Genomic DNA, 17,393 nt, shown 5'->3' on the forward strand with positions numbered 1-17,393 from the left:
GGAACTGACGATACCATCCCTTATTTTATTTTATTTTCTTTTCTTGGGAGTAATCGGAACGGGCGAATTTATATCGTCCAAGACGGCACAATTATTCCTCTTTCTTATGGATCGAATTTCTGTCAAGTCAATCTTCTTTTACGATATTTTATTTATTTATTTTTAATTAATAAAAAAATTGGTGTAAAGCATGTTGACATGCAATTTAAATGATAAAGCATAATTTTTGCATTTTATACAAGTTTTTAACACTATTAATACAGAGAATGATAAAGTATAGTCATGTCCACTTACCTATATAAAACTATTGTTTACTAATATTTACTATTATTGATTTATTAGAAAAATAATAATAAGATAACACTTTATTTCAAAAGCAATTTTGAGATATTGGAGATAAATTATATTAAATAATAAAATATAATTCTTATATGGAATAGAGACCACCGCACAATTAACATATGTCATCTGGCTGAGAATCGAGAAAGAAAAAAGAATATTTTTGTTAGTCTTAATTAATTTAATTTGTCAGTGGTTTGAGAGGAATAGTTTTGTTGGCTTAATTTATAGGGTGGTGAAAGAAAATTACCAACATTCTCTAATTAACTTTCGTTACAAAATTATTGAGTCTATAATTAACTTTCTTTAAATAAGGAAATTAATTTGTTATTGAGTCTTAATTAAGTAGGCAAGATTATTTCTATATATGAAATAGGCAGGACCGCATAATTAATTTTTTAGCTATTACATACTTCTTTTATTTTCTTTATTTCTAAAATTATGATAAGTATGTAAGCAATTAGTCCTATTTTTACATGAAACTTAAGTGAAGTGGATGAAGAAATTATAATTAAGATCGATTGAGAAATTATAATTAAAAATAGCATATATATATATATTCGCATATTAAGATCGATTGAGAAATTATAATTAAGTTTCTAAAATTATGATGGATATATATGTAAGCAATTAACTCTATTTTTAAATATACAAGGCATCTAACTGAGTGTGTGTGCTTTTATTTTTATAAAGAATCTGCTAACGATCGACATGTCATGAATTGTTGTAACTCTTGTCAATCGTGTACTTTGTTTAATCATATGTCTTGATCATCATTTAAAAGATAACATGATACATGACACGAAACAACACAGCACTTTATCAAATAAAACTACACATAACCAAAATAATATAAATTTTTGTTATTATTTATTTCAAATATGGATTCAAAGTACGGACAAAAAAATTTGTTTTTTTACACATTAAATATTTTTACTATATTATTTTTTATTTTACAATTTTTTTCAAACTTTTTCATATTTTTATAATTTTCTTCCTTAAACAAACTTAAAATAAATAAAAAATAGTTAAGTGTGTCCAAACATGACTACATTGGTTAAATATGACCAACCTTCACGGTGTAACTGTCATGTGATCATTTTTATGTGATTTAATCACAACATGGCAGTATGGCACATCACATGCATGTTAATTGTCTACAACAATCTATCACTATCCGCGAGAGTCAAAAGTAACTATTGTGGAGGAAGGTAGATACCAAATTTAATAAAGAAATACTACGACTAATTTGATTTCAAGATTGAAAAACTGCACAATAAAAAGTACATCAGATAGCTTATTTTAGTATTTATATTTGCAATTACATATTTTGAAAGAAACTATATTATTAACGAGTTAGGCTAATATGACACTAGTGTTATATCAAACTAAATAACACCACATCTTAAACTCTTAGATCTGCTTTAAAATTTGTACAAAATGAAGTGCTTGAACAGTAAAAGCGGATAGTACGAATCTTAAAGCAGATCTAAGGGTTTAAGATGTGGTGTTATTTAGTTTGATATAACACTAGTGTCATATTAGCCTAACTCATTATTAACTGAATACTAATTAATTGATGGGTAAAAGGGTAAAAGTCGTATACTGACGAGTATAAATGCATGCAGCCTAATTAAACTAGTTTATATTTGCAATTCATTCTCTGTTGCGCTGCAAATCATATAATTTTTACAACAACAACAACAACAACAACAATCAAGCCTTAATTAGTCTCAACCAAATTGGTGTATGCTAGAAATGAACCATATATATTTTATTTGCAAGTAATTAATTTATTTCATTTGCAATCAGAAGACAATCTGAAAACCAAACACAAGTAAACAAACGAAAATCAACCCAAATATTAATTAATAATACAATTCTTTCACGAGAAACACGCAAGAAACCGAGAAATCCACCGCATAATCTCAGCATGGAACTCATTTTGTAGGATAGCTTGGTTCAATGGCTAGGCCACATAGACCAGCTGTACTTGAAATATCCTTCTGCATTAATTTTTATGTAACCTGAATCACCCCAACCAGTACCCCAAGAATTCTTCACAATCCAGTAGTTTGTCCCGTTAGATGTGTCATACCCAACTGCAAGCACAACATGATTTAGACTTGTTCCACAGGTACCAGTGAAGATTCCACTAGAGTAGAATTGAAAATCTGAGCCTCCTGCATCAATCGATATGGAAACGGGCTGATTTGCAACGGTGCTCTTAAGAGATGGCTCACTATAAGGTGTGACATACTGGTAACCTGTTATTGTTAATGCATGGTCACTGGTTTTAGTAGAATCACACCTCTGATTTTTCTTTTCGGTACCGCTGGTGTATGCATGGATAATTTTCCTCAGTTGTGATGCCACCATTGTCAAGCACCCATTTAAAAGCATGGTCCTGTTTTAATCTGATTTATACTTTCAATAGCAGCTGCAGCTGAAAATGCCTAACAGCTACCTACAAATATATTTATAATTAGTATATGAGGAGGGATCAAGTTACAACACTTGAAAGTTACAACAAAGTTACAACATCATTTTTTTTCATTTTCAAAGTCCAAATCGTCGATCCAAACCGTTAGATATTCAATCTATATTAAAATGTGCTTACAGACCAAATTTTACATTTTTTGAAATTTTTTTGCTATTTATTAAGATGGGTACAAAATTGCTGTTTTTAATGGTGCAGAATTTTAATAAAAACAGCGATTTTGTACCCATCTTAATAAATAGCAAAAAAATTTCAAAAAATGTAAAATTTTGTCCGCAAGCACATTTTAATATAGATTGAATATCTAACGGTTTGGATCGACAATTTGGACTTTGAAAATGAAAAAAAATGATGTTGTAACTTTGTTGTAACTTTCAAGTGTTGTAACTTGATCCCTCCTCTTAGTATATATAGTCAGTATTTCTCCCTTCCCTTCTTTCAGTATGTAAATTTTTCTGGCTAATCCAAAAATTAAGTTACTCAAGTAAACTCTTAATGAAAGCAAGATGTTTCTTCTTTCAAAATAAAAAGATGGTGAAAACTATCCTATTTATGCATTTGAATTTAACTTACCACAATTACTTTGATCTTTAATTGGAGTGACGGCACCAAGAGTTCACCAATCAATGGAAGCAGGGACTGTAGTCAAGTTTGCATACTTGAATGGAGTTGACACTTTCGACCTACTTTGAGCTCGGTATGTGGCATATTTCTGCAAGAACTCATCAATTGTTACGTCTACAAACTTATTTTAGGCTAACAGTATATGTACGCCCAGGTTTGTTTTTTCATGGATTCAATGTATTCAAAGTTGGTTTTGAACACTTGAAAGCGTTTCTGTTTTTCAAAAGCACTCTGATAGACCTGACCATTGTCAGTCATCCATTTCTCAAACGCGAGCAACAGTTGATCATCAGCTGCAGCTATAGAAGCTGGAGCTTCACTGAAGAGGCCAAGGAAGAACAGTAAAAGAACAGTAGCTAAGCCAGAATATGAAAATGTCATCAGATCTTTTGCTATATCAACTTCTTTGAAGAAAGGTTTGGAGGTTTTGTTTGGTGATGAAATGAAATGGTCGTTGGTTAACTGTTTTTATAAGGATGTTTAGCCTCTGAGCATTTCATTGACAGACTCTTTACAGCAAATATAGTCATATTATATAATATAAATATTTTTGGATCTACTATTTATTTATCAATTTTGAAATCAATTTTTTTTTCAATTCAATTAGAAAGAGAATTTGCGTTGGAGTGTACAGCATGGATATATGTTCTCACAAGCAAAACAAAAAGAAAAACACTGAAAAAACCAGCTACTCATTCCTGGATCCTGGTGAAATGCATACTGTAGATAGTGATATAAAAGTCAAGCCAAAAAATAAGAAATATTCAATTTTTCAATGAACAACAATTAATTCCCCGGAATAGAAAGATATTTAATTTTGTCAAACATCGTTTTTCCTGTTTTCTTCTGGCAAATAGATAGCCTGGTAATGTAAAATTAAACAAAAACAAATCTTGAACAGCACAGCTCTCAAGGATAAGTTGACATTCTAGAAATAATCAACCAAAATAGCAATCTTAAAATGTAATCTGCCAAGTTTTTTTTATTATTAGATGTGGCTATAATTTATTCGAATATTAGTAATATATTAACCGGAATACATAGTCGCAAACAAATCAAAACTAAACAGCAAACCCCAGGTGCAAAGATTGTATCAAACATGGTGAAAGTTTCTTTAAGTAAAAGGTTGCATCAAACAACACAATTATAGAGAGTGCTTCTCTAGATGAAAACAAGTTACAATTTGAACAGATTAGCAATTGCCTACAGTAAAGATTATAAAGAAAACCGCCCCAGATCAATAACAAGAAAAACAATATCAATGGGTTATCTTAACAACCAGTAATAGAAGCTAAAAAAGGACTGAAAAGTTACATAAAAAAAATTAAAAAAAAAAAAAAACTAAAAGGCATAAGAACTAGTTTGACAAGTTGGCTGATTCTTTCAAACATGATCTCATGATACCAGCAAGTTTTAAGCAAGCGTCCATGCAAAGCTCCATAGCCTGCTTAACAGGGGTTAGATGAGAAACTACTTAACAAGATGTCAGACAATAAATGGAAAGGTAAAAATCATGGGTTACAAGTCTGACAATAACACCTATACATATCTATGCTCGACGACGCGCTTATTTTTCACAGTAACCTATAATATGAATGTGTGACATTTGTTTGTTTTTAGTTGGTACATTCTTGGTTTTGAAGAGAGCTCCTTCAGAAAGCATGTATCAATTTACATTTTAACAACGAAGTTAGGTGATGCAGCAAGTAAATTTTGGAGTATATGCCAAATGTTGTCATACAATTACTTGCTTCATTCAAACACCCATGGGTTTTTTGGATTAACCATGACATTGGACCTTTACCAATAATATATGTCACCAAAAGATTGATTTAATCCAGGGAATGAATCCATTCCTCAAAATACAAAAGCCTTTTAGAAATGGAAGTATGGTACTGAATCTTGTATGTGAAGCTTGCAAGTTGGCAATAATACAAATACATTATGAGAACTGGCCATTCCTCATTTCACAATCGAAATCAAAATAGTTTTCGAATAATTAATCAATGTCACAACTCACAAGTGTAACAAAAAATAGAGTAGAACTAGTGTGTTCTTAAGCTCACCAAGCCTCTTGATGAGCTTAACTCTATATTAACCTATTGGATTGGCTTCAAACGACGAATCCAAACTATTGAAACCAATCTACTTCTCCAGTGATGCGTTTACATGTCAAATTTATAAAATTTTGAATTAACTTGGTATAAAGTCGAGCAGTAAAAAAAGAACGTTTTAATGCGTTCATATCTCATCATTTTTTAACCACTTGAATTTATACTAAATTAATTCGAAAATTTAAAATTTTGCATGTAAATGCATTACTCTAGTAGATCGGTTTCATTGGTTTAGATTCATCGTTTGAAGCCAATCCCATAGGTGTTGGAGTTAGGCTCACGGAAGATCTGGTGTAAGAACACCCTAGTTCTACTCCAAAAAATATTATATACCGTATAAGCATTTGACAAAAATAATATATAACTTATAATATTGTTTTGTTGTTTTTTGTAAAAGCCCAAATTGAACAAAAGCTAAGCCAAATGGGAGCAAGCAGTTTGTATGCATTGTTAATTGAACAAATATAGCAGTGCATTGACAAATTTTACTGACATTTGATTTGTTAAACCCCTATTAAAGACGATCTAATACATTTCACTTAGACAGTGCAGTACAAAAGTGAGTAAAAAGACATACTTCGTTGATTTTTGGCAGCGACCACTCTCCAGTTAGAGTGAGTTGTGTGACCTCATTTCTGGCTGGCATGCATGCAAGCACCAAGCTTCCATCCTGGCAAACCTCCTCTTCATTTGTCGGATCAATCAATATGTTCTTCCCTATGCACGACTACTTAAACAAAAAAAATATATATAATCACTGGTAAATCAGAGCTAGGTATCATGAAGGGATCAAAATAGTTCACGAGAAAAAATATACCACTGAAACTGAAGAAACAAGGTCATACATCATAATTCCAGCATCTGCCAAGGCAAGGCTTGCACAAGATATAATCACTGGCAAATCACCTGCAGTAAAAAAAAAATAAACTTTATTATTTTGAATAACAAGTAATTATTTATGGACCATGAAGAACTCGTAGGGTTAAATTGAGGTTTTGTTTCAAAATTCTTGGTCTACTAAGGTTTTGTACCTTTTTATAAAGTGTTACTTTCAAGATTGGAAGGTATAACATGGTGTTTAGTATCTTTTATTATAAAATATTTTTTATAAAAAAAATTAAGAAACTTGACATACTTCCACCAGATTCTAGCACTAATGCGAAGACATCAACAGTGGTTTTGGGAAAAGTTTCGAGAATTACTGCCCCCTCCAATGCTTTGTGCAACATGGCTGAGTACTCTTTATTGTCAGACCCCTGAAAATCCCAATTTTTAATCAGGCATGGGCACTAATTACACGTGTGATTAATGGGGATGTCTCAAATAGTCGAATCACAATTCAAAATTTTATCATACTCTGAAAATGTTGCCCTCCCGGTAATGAAATCTATTATCCCTTGATGTTAATTTATGTTTTCCATTAAGTAACTATTCGTAAATTTGGTAAAATATTGAAATTACCTGTCCACGAAGAGAGGTAGCAAAAGTTGTGAAGGTCACATTACAATTTAGCCTACCATTGTCACTATACATCATAGCTTTCTTACTTTCTCTTGGCCCAAACCTGATTGTTAAATTAAAAGAAGGGAAATAATCAAGTAGTACTTGAGTGAGGAACTTTTTGTGAATATTTTACACAAATGTACTCATTTAAAGTGAGTTATTTGTTTCATCCATATTACTGTAGAATTAGCAAAAAGTGAGCCTTGCTTAAACCAAACTAATCACAAAATGAATTTTTAGAAAGTGTCTAATCTACCCTCATTGGTGCAACTCTAGACAAGAAAACACAAATACAGAAATAAGTTGCTCCAAAATGAGGTAAAAGCAATCAGTAATACAGTAACAGTAACAGTAACCTGCCGGTTGATAAAAGATCAAATTAATTTAAGTAACTTACACTGACACAATAACCTTAGTGGTCCCAAACTCAGCATAAGCAGATCCTGATGCAGCATTGGCAGCACCTGTTCGAAGAACTGCAACAAATAGAAGCCGTTTAAGTTTTATTTAATTTCTAACTACCATTAATGACTAGAAAAATTATACTACTGAACCAACAAGGTCCCACAACAAACAAACTGGTTTGGTCAAAATTGAAGAGTTCATCAATGGGAGACGACCCAAATTGAATATAAATGAAAGGGGAAGCGTATTTGAAACAGCTTCAACGCATACAGTCCCAAGTCAAAAGAGAGAGATAGAGTAAAGAACGAACAGGCGGGGCGGCACTGGATGAAAGAACGGCCGTCGGATCGATCCCAGTCGGACTGGATGGAGAGGCGGCGCATCTGCTGTTGGCGCTGCCTCCTCTCGGTGCCTTGAGACGGCGAATAGGTGCTTGCTGCCATTTCTTTGCTGCCGCCTTCAACCTACTACTCACTCAGTAGTCAGTACCTTAATTCTTAAAACTTGGCCTAGGCCTAGGGAGAGGAAGAGGAAGAGGAAGAGGAAGAGGGAAAGTGAAAGTAAAAAACGAAGTAGGGGTTTTAGGAATAGGTCTATGTTATTTTGTGATGATGATGAGCGCTAATCTAATTACAATACGAACGGTTCATAACGTCTGTTGCAATACCAACGCCAAGGAATTCACATCCACTGCAATACGTACTGAGTTGCAAATTGCAATAAAATAAATAAATAAAAAAATCAAATTGCAAATTCGTATCCGTTTTCAAATTAAAATTTTGGTTTGCACTTTGCAATAAAAAATATTACAGATTGAGACATATTCATTTTCTTATTTAAAATTATATTTATATCTCTAGCCGTCAAAACATCAAATTTTATATTCATTAAAATTCAAATATAAAAGATTAATATTCAATCCGTTTACATTCTTATTTTACATGTAGACAGCGTAGGAGTGAAAACTGGTCCGATATTATCTCATGGAATCTGGATCAGTATTCGAAAATTAGATACAGATATTTCACAGTGTTTTAAATAGCGTGCTATAGTGTTTTCGAAACTTGAATGCTAATTTATGAGATAAAAGTGCATTATTTCAGCTACAACTGCTATTGCGGTAATAGTAGTCCGCTATCTGTGCTACATGCTACGCGCTATAGCGCACGCTATGTTACTTAGGCTTTTATATAAATGTCCAACTAAAAATTAATTTTAAAGATCATTTTTTCAAAGTCTAGATTGATTTTGTTTTTAAATATAAAAAAAAAATTTATTCCATAATGTTTAGATTTTTTTTATAGAAAAAAAATATATAGTTTATATCATGATGCTTCAGTTATTTTGAATGAAGAAAGATAGATAGTTTATGATATTATTAGAGATATTTTGAATAGCAATTTGGACTTTGTACTTGTTCAATGTTAATAATATAATTTCTTAATCAACTTTGTGTTACTTATTGCTCTATGAGACTTTAGATAATGTTGATAATTAATATAAATATAAAATATAATTTTTTAAATAAAAAATCCTATGTAGGATAGCTTTCGTTATAACTATGCTATTCGCGATATATATATTTCCGTTTGTTCGGTTCAAACCGAAATATATTAATTTATAATAAATTGAAGTATATTAAGAATTAAACCGAGTTATTATGAAATAAACCGAGACAATCCTGACCAATTCATAATAAACCGAGTTACTATGCTATCCTACATAGGATTTTTAATCAATTGTTTTAAATAAACCGAGTTATTAAGAAATAAACCGGGACAATCCTGACCAATTCATAATATATATAAGTTCTGTTGGTTCGGTTATTTTGATTTTGAAAATTTCTAGACCGAACTGCACTATTAAACCGAGAAACCGAACTGTTTGGTCTAAATTAATTCGGTTCGCTTCAAAACCGACTAAACCGGACCCAAATCACCCAATGAATAAAAAACCTTTCCAACCATCTTAGTCGGGCGAAGGAAAAACACTATTACCAACCAAAATGTAAATGATGGCCCATGCAGGTCTCGAACCTGCGACCTTCGCGTTATTAGCACGACGCTCTAACCAGCTGAGCTAATAGGCCAATCACGTCCAGTTCGAGGAAATGTAAATAATAACCGATTTAAAACAACTAGTGTTAAAAGTTAAAACAGCTAAGCTTAAGACAAAAGGCGTTGTTTCAGAAAAAAGAAATTGTTAGCGTGATCTCCGATTCCGATATATTGTGACCTCGTAAAACCGAATTATTTCTTTCTTCAACCAAACCAAACCCTAAAAGTCGCTTTCCGACCGCCGCGATGTCGTCTTCTTCCTCTTCGACGGCGACGCAGCAGCAATTCAGGTACACTCAGACGCCTTCAAAGGTGCTCCATCTGCGGAACCTCCCCTGGGAGTGCGCGCCCGAGGAGCTCGCCGAGCTCTGCAAACCCTTCGGCCCCATCGTCGACACTAAGTGCAATGTCGGCGCCAATCGCAACCAGGCCTTCGTCGAATTCGTAATTATTATCTCTTCTGTGACTTGTTTGTTGTTTGAATGCTCCATCGTAGTTTAGTTTATTACTCGGATTCGATTTATTTCTGAAAATATATAAAAAAGTTACCTGATAGGCACATAATTTGGCTTATCTGAGTGCATTCAATTTGTAATATTTCCAGGCTGAGCTCAACCAGGCTATATCCATGGTTTCGTACTATGCCACCTCATCAGAGCCAGCGCAAATTAGAGGAAAAACAGTCTATATCCAATACTCAAATAGACAAGAAATTGTGCATAGCAAGACTGTAGGAGAGTCTGTTGGTAATGTTCTTCTCGTTACTATAGAAGGTGTCGAGGCTGGTGATGTCAGCATTGATGTATTGCATCTGGTAAGTCATAATTTACCTTCTTGCTCCGTCCAAATTACAGAAATGCCCTGTTAACCTTCCTTAACCTTGAAATTATGAATATGCTTGAAATCACTCAAAATATCCTTATATATTACCTTGCTTTATTTTTATTTTTCTCTCTCTTTCCATTTATTCATTACCTGTGATCTAGGATAGAACTGGAAAATTAAAAACATATCTATTTTGTGTAGAAGAAATAACTTTTGAGAGGTTTTATGTATATTTCCGGGTGTCTTGGAAAGGATAATGAGGGCATATTGTAATTTAGGCAATTTTTTTTTCCTTTTGTTTGTAAAATGCCAGTCTGTTGGTTCTAAGAAATTTTGTTTCTGAGAATTGTTGTCCTGTTTAAATTGTAATCTTGTTGTGTGTTTAGTATATAAGCTTAAGGTCTATCAAGGAACATTCACCTTGTGTAATCAATTAGATCAATATCTCACTTGTTTCCGGGAATCTAATGTATTTCATGTACTTTCCTTGAAAAGTTTAAAGATCATTTATTGTGTCCCTCATATAGGTATATATAACTATATATAGAGTTTACACAAATATTCTCCTATTTTCTTTGTTTACAAGAGAAACATTTGTGTAACTTCAAATTTGTTGGGGGATAGCCCGTTTGATTTTATACTTTTCATGGGTAAGATGAAATTTCTCGAATCTGCAAGGATATATGTGAAACATTAGCTGATTAACTAATTGCTGCCTCGTAGTAATGTAATTTGCGTCGCTGGGCAGGCGTAATGTTATCTCGGAGTCTTACCAGCATCTTCGATTGGAGAGATACCATGTTTGTTTTGCAACCTCATACCTAATTTTATATGAATTTCTTGCGATTTATTATCTCAAGAATTATCATTTACTATCTTTAATTCTTTATTTATCGCTATCCGCAATTTAAATGTAGGGAACCTTCACATTTATCAAAGCTCTCCCTTTTTGAGGTCAAACTCCCAAACTTTGAAATGTCTGCTTCTGCATTTTTGCGTATTTTGTTTTGTACTCATTCTGCATAATAGAACATTGCATCTTCGTGATCTTATACTATCCTTGCCTTGTTGCATCTGTACAATTTATTCTCTAGTTATTTGTCAGTTTTGATGCTTCTGTTGTGCATCATCGCTTCCAAGTTACATTTAGTTAACAATTTTAAGTTTCTAAAACATTTTCAGGTTTTCTCTGCCTTTGGGTTTGTCCAGAAACTTGCTACGTTTGAAAAGACTATGGGTTTTCAGGTTAATTTCCTGACAATGTTTTGACTGTTACCAGCTCCTCTTTTTGTCTTAACAAAATGCACTCAGAAAGAAATAGCATTGATATATCTATTTGCATCTTTTCCCTGTAGGCACTGGTTCAGTACCCAGATACAGATACTGCTACAGCGGCAAGAGATGCTTTGGATGGAAGAAGTATACCGAGGTGTTTATTACTTCTCTTTCAAATCTTCATCTATGTAACATCTAGACAAGTCTGTATGAATGGTGGCTCGGACTTAAATGTCTAAATAACTGCACCTCATTTTTAACTCATTGTTAAATGGCCTTCTTCTTCTTTTTTTCTCATTGGACAGGTATTTGCTTCCAGAGCATGTCAACACATGCTATCTGCGTATATCATATTCTGCACATACTGATCTAAATATTAAGTTCCAGTCGCACAGAAGCAGGTAAAGTTAAATAGTCCTTAAATGCACGCTACAATTGTTCAATCTTGAAGAATCTTAACCGAGTTGTTTTTTCAATTTGGTGTAGAGATTATACTAATCCATACCTGCCAGTAAATCCTACTGCAATCGAGGGCACTGCACAGGTTTGTTCCCTGCAAGCTGCTAAATACACGGGTTATTTCCTTGTCCAACAAAATTGTATTTTTATGTTGGGTTTTGGATTTTGATGTCAAGCTTTGTTAATTTTCTACAGCAAGTTACTGGCCCAGATGGGAAGAAGATAGAGTTAGAGAGCAATGTCCTTCATGCTAATTTTGAAAATGCACAGTATCCTATCACAGTTGATGTCCTACATACGGTCCGTATCTCTCTCTGAGCCACTATTTTTCAAATTTATTTTATCCTCCTTTTCCGTTTACAACTATTTACTTGAGTGAATTCAAATTTTAGGTTTTCTCTGCATTTGGAGTGCTGCAGAAAATAGCCATTTTTGAGAAGAATGGAGGAACCCAAGCTTTGATCCAGTATCCAGGTATTGGTTTCTCGTACTAGAAACTTTTAGATATTAGGTTTAACAGGTTTGGTCTATATGTGGTTTCCCAATTTGCAGATAAGTAACAAAAGAGTTTTAACAGAATTAAATCTCAATTGTGAAGATAAGTAGAATCCAATTGGTTTCAGTTTTTAAACTGATGGTGCAACCAATAACCACATAAAATAAAAACATAATTGAAAATAGAAAGGCTGGCCGCTGGACAAATAATTTGTAAACAGATGACCAGTGCTTGCCTATGACATGTGGGTACCCACTTTTTTATTAAATATTTACATACATGTCATAGATAACCCCATTATGTCTGAATACAGATATAGCGACAGCTAAAGTTGCGAAAGGGGCATTGGAGGGGCATAGCATCTACGATGGGGGCTACTGTAAGATTCATCTCACATACTCGCGTCATACTGATCTTGTTGTTAAGGTACTAATATGATTATATGTTCAAAATAATTTTGACCTCAACATAATCCACTAAAACAAATGGAATTACATACGCCCCTGCAACTGTGATATGAAGTTGTATGATACCATAGGGCAATTTTGTCTTATTTTGAGGTTATAGTGTCTAGATAAAATTGCACTAACGAGATTGGTAATTCTTTGGGTTTCTATGTTTCTTAAACTGAAAAATTACTTTCCTTGATGAACTTCCTTTAAAAATCAATGGAATTGTGGCAACATTTGGTGCATTTCTTAGCAATTGAATGCAGTTTATCTAAAAATGTTGTTGCCTTCAGTTGATAATATATTTGCATTAAAGGGGGTGTCTTATTGTCTTCAGGCATACAGTGACAAGAGCAGGGATTACACTGTACCAATCGGTGGAATAGGCGCAATGCCACGACCACCTGTTCCCATGCCGGCTGCTCCTAATTCCTGGCAAAATACTGGCCCAGTACCTCCCATGTACAATGGGCAAATGCCTCCTTACCCTGCAGGTGCTATGCCTTTTTCAGGTCAAGCATTCCCTCAACATGGCCCACCATTCCAAGCTTCTCAACCTGGCCCACCATTCCCAGCTTCAGCCAATTCTCAACCGGGCCCACCATCCCCAGCTTCAGGCAATCACCTTCAAGGTTCTCAGCCTATGCCATTCAATGGAGTGCAAGCCAGACCACCTCACTACTATCAGTGAGAGGTTGTCTTTGCAGAACACTCTCTCTCTCTCTCTCTCTCTCTCTCTCTCTCCCTCTCTCTCATTTTTGCGGTAATGCACAGAGGATGATGCATTGTCTCCAATTATGAATTATTAACTATGTTTTTGACATTAGTAAACAGAGCCATGTTTCTTCGTCAGTATTCCTATGTCAGCTTTTCAGTGAAAGATTGGTAATTGTTTGCTGTTGCCATGGGGGTACCTTTTCTTAGTCTATGCAAAATATTGGTGAATTTAATAATTTTGTTGATGGTGATAGTTGGGGAAGTTTTTTTCCTTAATGAGAAGAGAGAATTTGGTCTTTCTAGTCATAGTTACAATTATGAAGAGCAAATTATATGGTATAACAAGCTAGAGATGTAGCAAATTATTGTGTTCGCGTACATCATAGATCTTACATATACTGGGGTTGCTTTATGGGAAAGAAATTCCAAATTTTCTGGTCCACTTCTCTTGAGGAGGCTGTTCTCACATGTCGGCCGTTATACACAGACCATACTAATTTGAATAATTGAAGATCAAATATTCCGAAATTTTTATCTATAACATAATTGTTTTTTTAATACTTGTACGAGAAATGTTTAATCCGAAAACTCAGAAAGAGAAAATGAACTTGAATTTCCACTTTCGTGTGGGCCGCTTAATGCTTAGATTTACACAGATTTGGATGTTTAGTTTGCTTTGAAATTGGTACTGGAATCCCTGATTAAGGATGAAAAGTTCATCTGAGTTATAATTTGGTTCTTTCGTCGTTGCGTTACTACCATTAGCTGCTTTTCTTTTTAAAGAACAACTTTTTGTGTGAAGAAAAGTTGGTTTCTTTAATTGTGAAATCAATTCTTGTTGACGAAATAAATTACAAAGAAAGCTGTCATTTTCAATTGAAAGAAGCAAACAAATTACAATAATACATCATCCAAAGCAACATAACCAACAAATCTCTCACCGAATGCGGGGCGCTGGATGAAGAAGCGGACAACGTGTCAACATCTCAACGAGCTACAAAATTCCAAAATAAACGGTACAATAGGAAAGGAATTCGAGGAAAGGAGAGAGAGAGAGAGAGAGAGAGAGAACCCTTAAAATTATGTATGTGTTAGCATGCACAACATGCAGAAATTAAAGCGTGTGGTCACACAACACAACACAACTAACTAAGTAATTAAGGAGGTGGGAACTTAACCGAATCTTGTGACACTCGACTCGAGCACTTGCAAGTTGCAACAGGCGCTGTGACATTGACACACTATCTTCCAATTAATTAAACTTAAAGTAGATCTACATCTACATGTGATCGATCATCGATGTGTGTCTCGCAATGTACGTACGTACTACGTACTACGTATATATATAATTCATTATAATTATATCTGCTTCAAGTTGATATTTCGTCGCCAGCACTCAAATTGCAATTCAAGTTGGTTGCCCATTTCTCCCCAAACAACTCATTAATATCTCATTTTCGTTCACTAAATAATTTATCTATGTTGTAAGAATACAGGTACTTGTATCGTATCGTATAAGATATGATACATGAACAAAGAATACGACTATAGGATAATTTTTAACACAATACGGATGTCGGGTGATATGATACGGTAATATGATACGCATCGGATACGGATACGGGACCATATATGAAATATCAGGGTAACATCGTAATTTATATTTCTTTTGAATAGTTCTTGAATGTCAATTTAATTTTATTTTTCTTTCTTATTTTTTTAGTTTGTTGGTAGAATTAATAATTAATGAAATGTCAATTTCATAAAATATAAACATGTTTACAGTTTATACTTATGGGATATTCAGGTTGTATTTATAAACATGTTGTTTCATATAATAATTAATGAAACACCGGTTATTTTGTACCAAATTTGTCCTTCTTTCTTTTTTAGACAAAAGTTACACCCATCTTGTAACCTACATGGGCGGAGCCAGTATAGAACTAGGGGCAGCTGCATTCCGAGTTTTAGATCGAATCAGCAATTGCCATTTTGTTTTTTACCAGAACAAACCACAAGTGCTGAAAAAACTGTATTTATTTGTTTTTTAAAAAAAAATGAAACTTTATATATTTGTTCAAAAAGTTCAGGTGTCAATTTTTACAAAATATATGTGCTGTTATTCCAAAGAATTAACAAGAACCTGTTATTCCGATCCCAACTGTTCTTGTTCATCTTCATTGAGATTTATACATGAAAAAATATTTTTGTTGAGATTCACACATAAAAAAATTTGAACGGTTAGAATCAGAATAAAAAGTTCATGTTATTCCTTTTTAATAACAACAGATTTATTCCCAATTTTTATACATGAGTGTTGATTTGATTGTTCACTATCGAGCATTTAAAAAAAAGAGTGTTGATTCGATTGTTATAAAGAAACAATTGTTTTCACTTTTCAGGGACGCAATTGTACGAAATTAATTTTGAATAATTAAAGCGATTTAATTGCAAATATGTTCTTATTAAATGTAAAATTAAATACTTAAGAGGCGCAAGTTTCATAGATTTTTAGGACATATAGTGATTTTGCATCTCTCTAAACAATTACTACAAAATTTATAAAACTTGTAAAATTTGTTGTCCAAGCATATTTTAATATAAAAATTATTTTGAAAAGTTCAAATCAATTATTTAAATTTTAAAAATAAAAATAATAATATTAAAATATAACGAGACACAAAACCAATAAAACATTTTATCCCTACTCTTTATACATATATTATCACAAAATAAGAGTATAGGCTGTCGTTGAATTTAGCATGTACTAGGTAAGAAGGTTCACATTAGCTGTTATATTCTCTCAATGAATATAAACACCGCACAGACACGTCTGAACAGGCACGAACGGCTAACACGTTGTTTTCATTATTTTTTTTATTTGTTCAGGAGAGGCGGTGGAAATTTGTAGCAATTTAATTTAAGTAATAGGAATATACTGAAAATTTATTTGCTATTTGCTGCTAAATTGAAAAAAATGGCATGCAAGTAAGAAATTATCATCAATTTAAACCAGTTTTAACATTTTTTTTTTGAGGTAGATATTTTATTATATGTTTTATTTTCTATATTTCTTATTTTATATGCATATAGGAATATCAAAAAGTCACTATGTGATCGATCGGACACATCACAACACGATACGGCATAAGATGCGTACCGGTCATGCAACATAACTTGCGTATTGCGTGCAATGATTATTACGGGAAAAAATTGCATAACAAGCAAATTGGTCTGATGATAGTATGTCATAAATTTATATCATTATTTATTTATATAACAATTTCAAATTTCAAACAACAAATTTATGATATATAAATTTTTTTTTTACAACATTATTGCTTTATTTTATAATTATTTATAATTTTTATTTTTTTTAACATGTTTTTCTAATTTTGTTTCTTACATAAACCAACTTAAAATTTGGAAAAAAAAGAAGAAGAAAAGAAATAACAACTTATGACTAGCGTGAGTTGACCAACTATGTGACATTTAGTGACAACATGACCAAGTTAATGAGGATGTAACTAGCGTGCCTTGTTTATTAGGATGCTATGACTATTTTTCATAATTGTGATTACGATTTACGGAACATGATAATAAATGAAAATTGAATTTGATCACGTTACA

The 17,393-nt window shown here is 33.0% G+C and overlaps 2 protein-coding genes, 1 non-coding gene and 1 pseudogene across 7 annotated transcripts; 1 reads left to right on the plus strand and 3 right to left on the minus strand.

The window, feature by feature from the left end:
* Positions 1–2,301: 2,301 nt before the first annotated feature.
* LOC144555205 (oryzain alpha chain pseudogene) lies at positions 2,302–2,718 on the minus strand (annotated as a pseudogene).
* A 1,850-nt stretch (positions 2,719–4,568) lies between these two features.
* On the minus strand, positions 4,569–8,148 carry RRP41L (3'-5'-exoribonuclease family protein). Of its 2 annotated transcripts, none has more exons than XM_078303705.1 (7): positions 7,796–8,148; positions 7,478–7,556; positions 7,039–7,141; positions 6,713–6,833; positions 6,395–6,483; positions 6,155–6,304; positions 4,569–4,907 (listed from the first exon to the last, which is right to left on the minus strand). In XM_078303705.1, the coding sequence occupies exons 1-7, from the start codon at positions 7,926–7,928 to the stop codon at positions 4,821–4,823; spliced, it is 762 nt and encodes a 253-aa protein (XP_078159831.1). In that variant the 5' UTR covers positions 7,929–8,148; the 3' UTR covers positions 4,569–4,820. The 2 variants fall into 2 exon arrangements, with proteins under 2 accessions (XP_078159831.1, XP_078159830.1); XM_078303704.1 differs by having other exon boundaries at positions 4,569–4,910; positions 7,796–7,994.
* A 1,352-nt stretch (positions 8,149–9,500) lies between these two features.
* TRNAI-AAU (transfer RNA isoleucine (anticodon AAU)) lies at positions 9,501–9,574 on the minus strand. The gene has a single exon. It is a non-coding gene; the product is annotated as a tRNA-Ile (tRNA).
* Positions 9,575–9,659: 85 nt separating this feature from the next.
* On the plus strand, positions 9,660–14,125 carry LOC144555393 (polypyrimidine tract-binding protein homolog 1-like). 4 transcript variants are annotated; one of them, XM_078303701.1, is made up of 12 exons: positions 9,660–9,986; positions 10,147–10,356; positions 11,091–11,167; positions 11,285–11,321; positions 11,550–11,612; positions 11,723–11,796; positions 11,948–12,043; positions 12,129–12,186; positions 12,297–12,401; positions 12,494–12,575; positions 12,911–13,023; positions 13,384–14,125. In XM_078303701.1, the coding sequence occupies exons 3-12, from the start codon at positions 11,121–11,123 to the stop codon at positions 13,735–13,737; spliced, it is 1,029 nt and encodes a 342-aa protein (XP_078159827.1). In that variant the 5' UTR covers positions 9,660–9,986; positions 10,147–10,356; positions 11,091–11,120; the 3' UTR covers positions 13,738–14,125. The 4 variants fall into 4 exon arrangements, with proteins under 4 accessions (XP_078159827.1, XP_078159826.1, XP_078159829.1 ...); XM_078303703.1 differs by lacking the exon at positions 11,091–11,167 and having other exon boundaries at positions 9,705–9,986; XM_078303702.1 differs by lacking the exon at positions 9,660–9,986 and having other exon boundaries at positions 10,216–10,356; positions 11,116–11,167.
* Positions 14,126–17,393: the final 3,268 nt, after the last annotated feature.

The sequence above is a fragment of the Carex rostrata genome, chromosome 6, assembly GCF_964058835.1.
Source record: "Carex rostrata chromosome 6, lpCarRost1.2, whole genome shotgun sequence".
NCBI lineage: Eukaryota > Viridiplantae > Streptophyta > Magnoliopsida > Poales > Cyperaceae > Carex > Carex rostrata.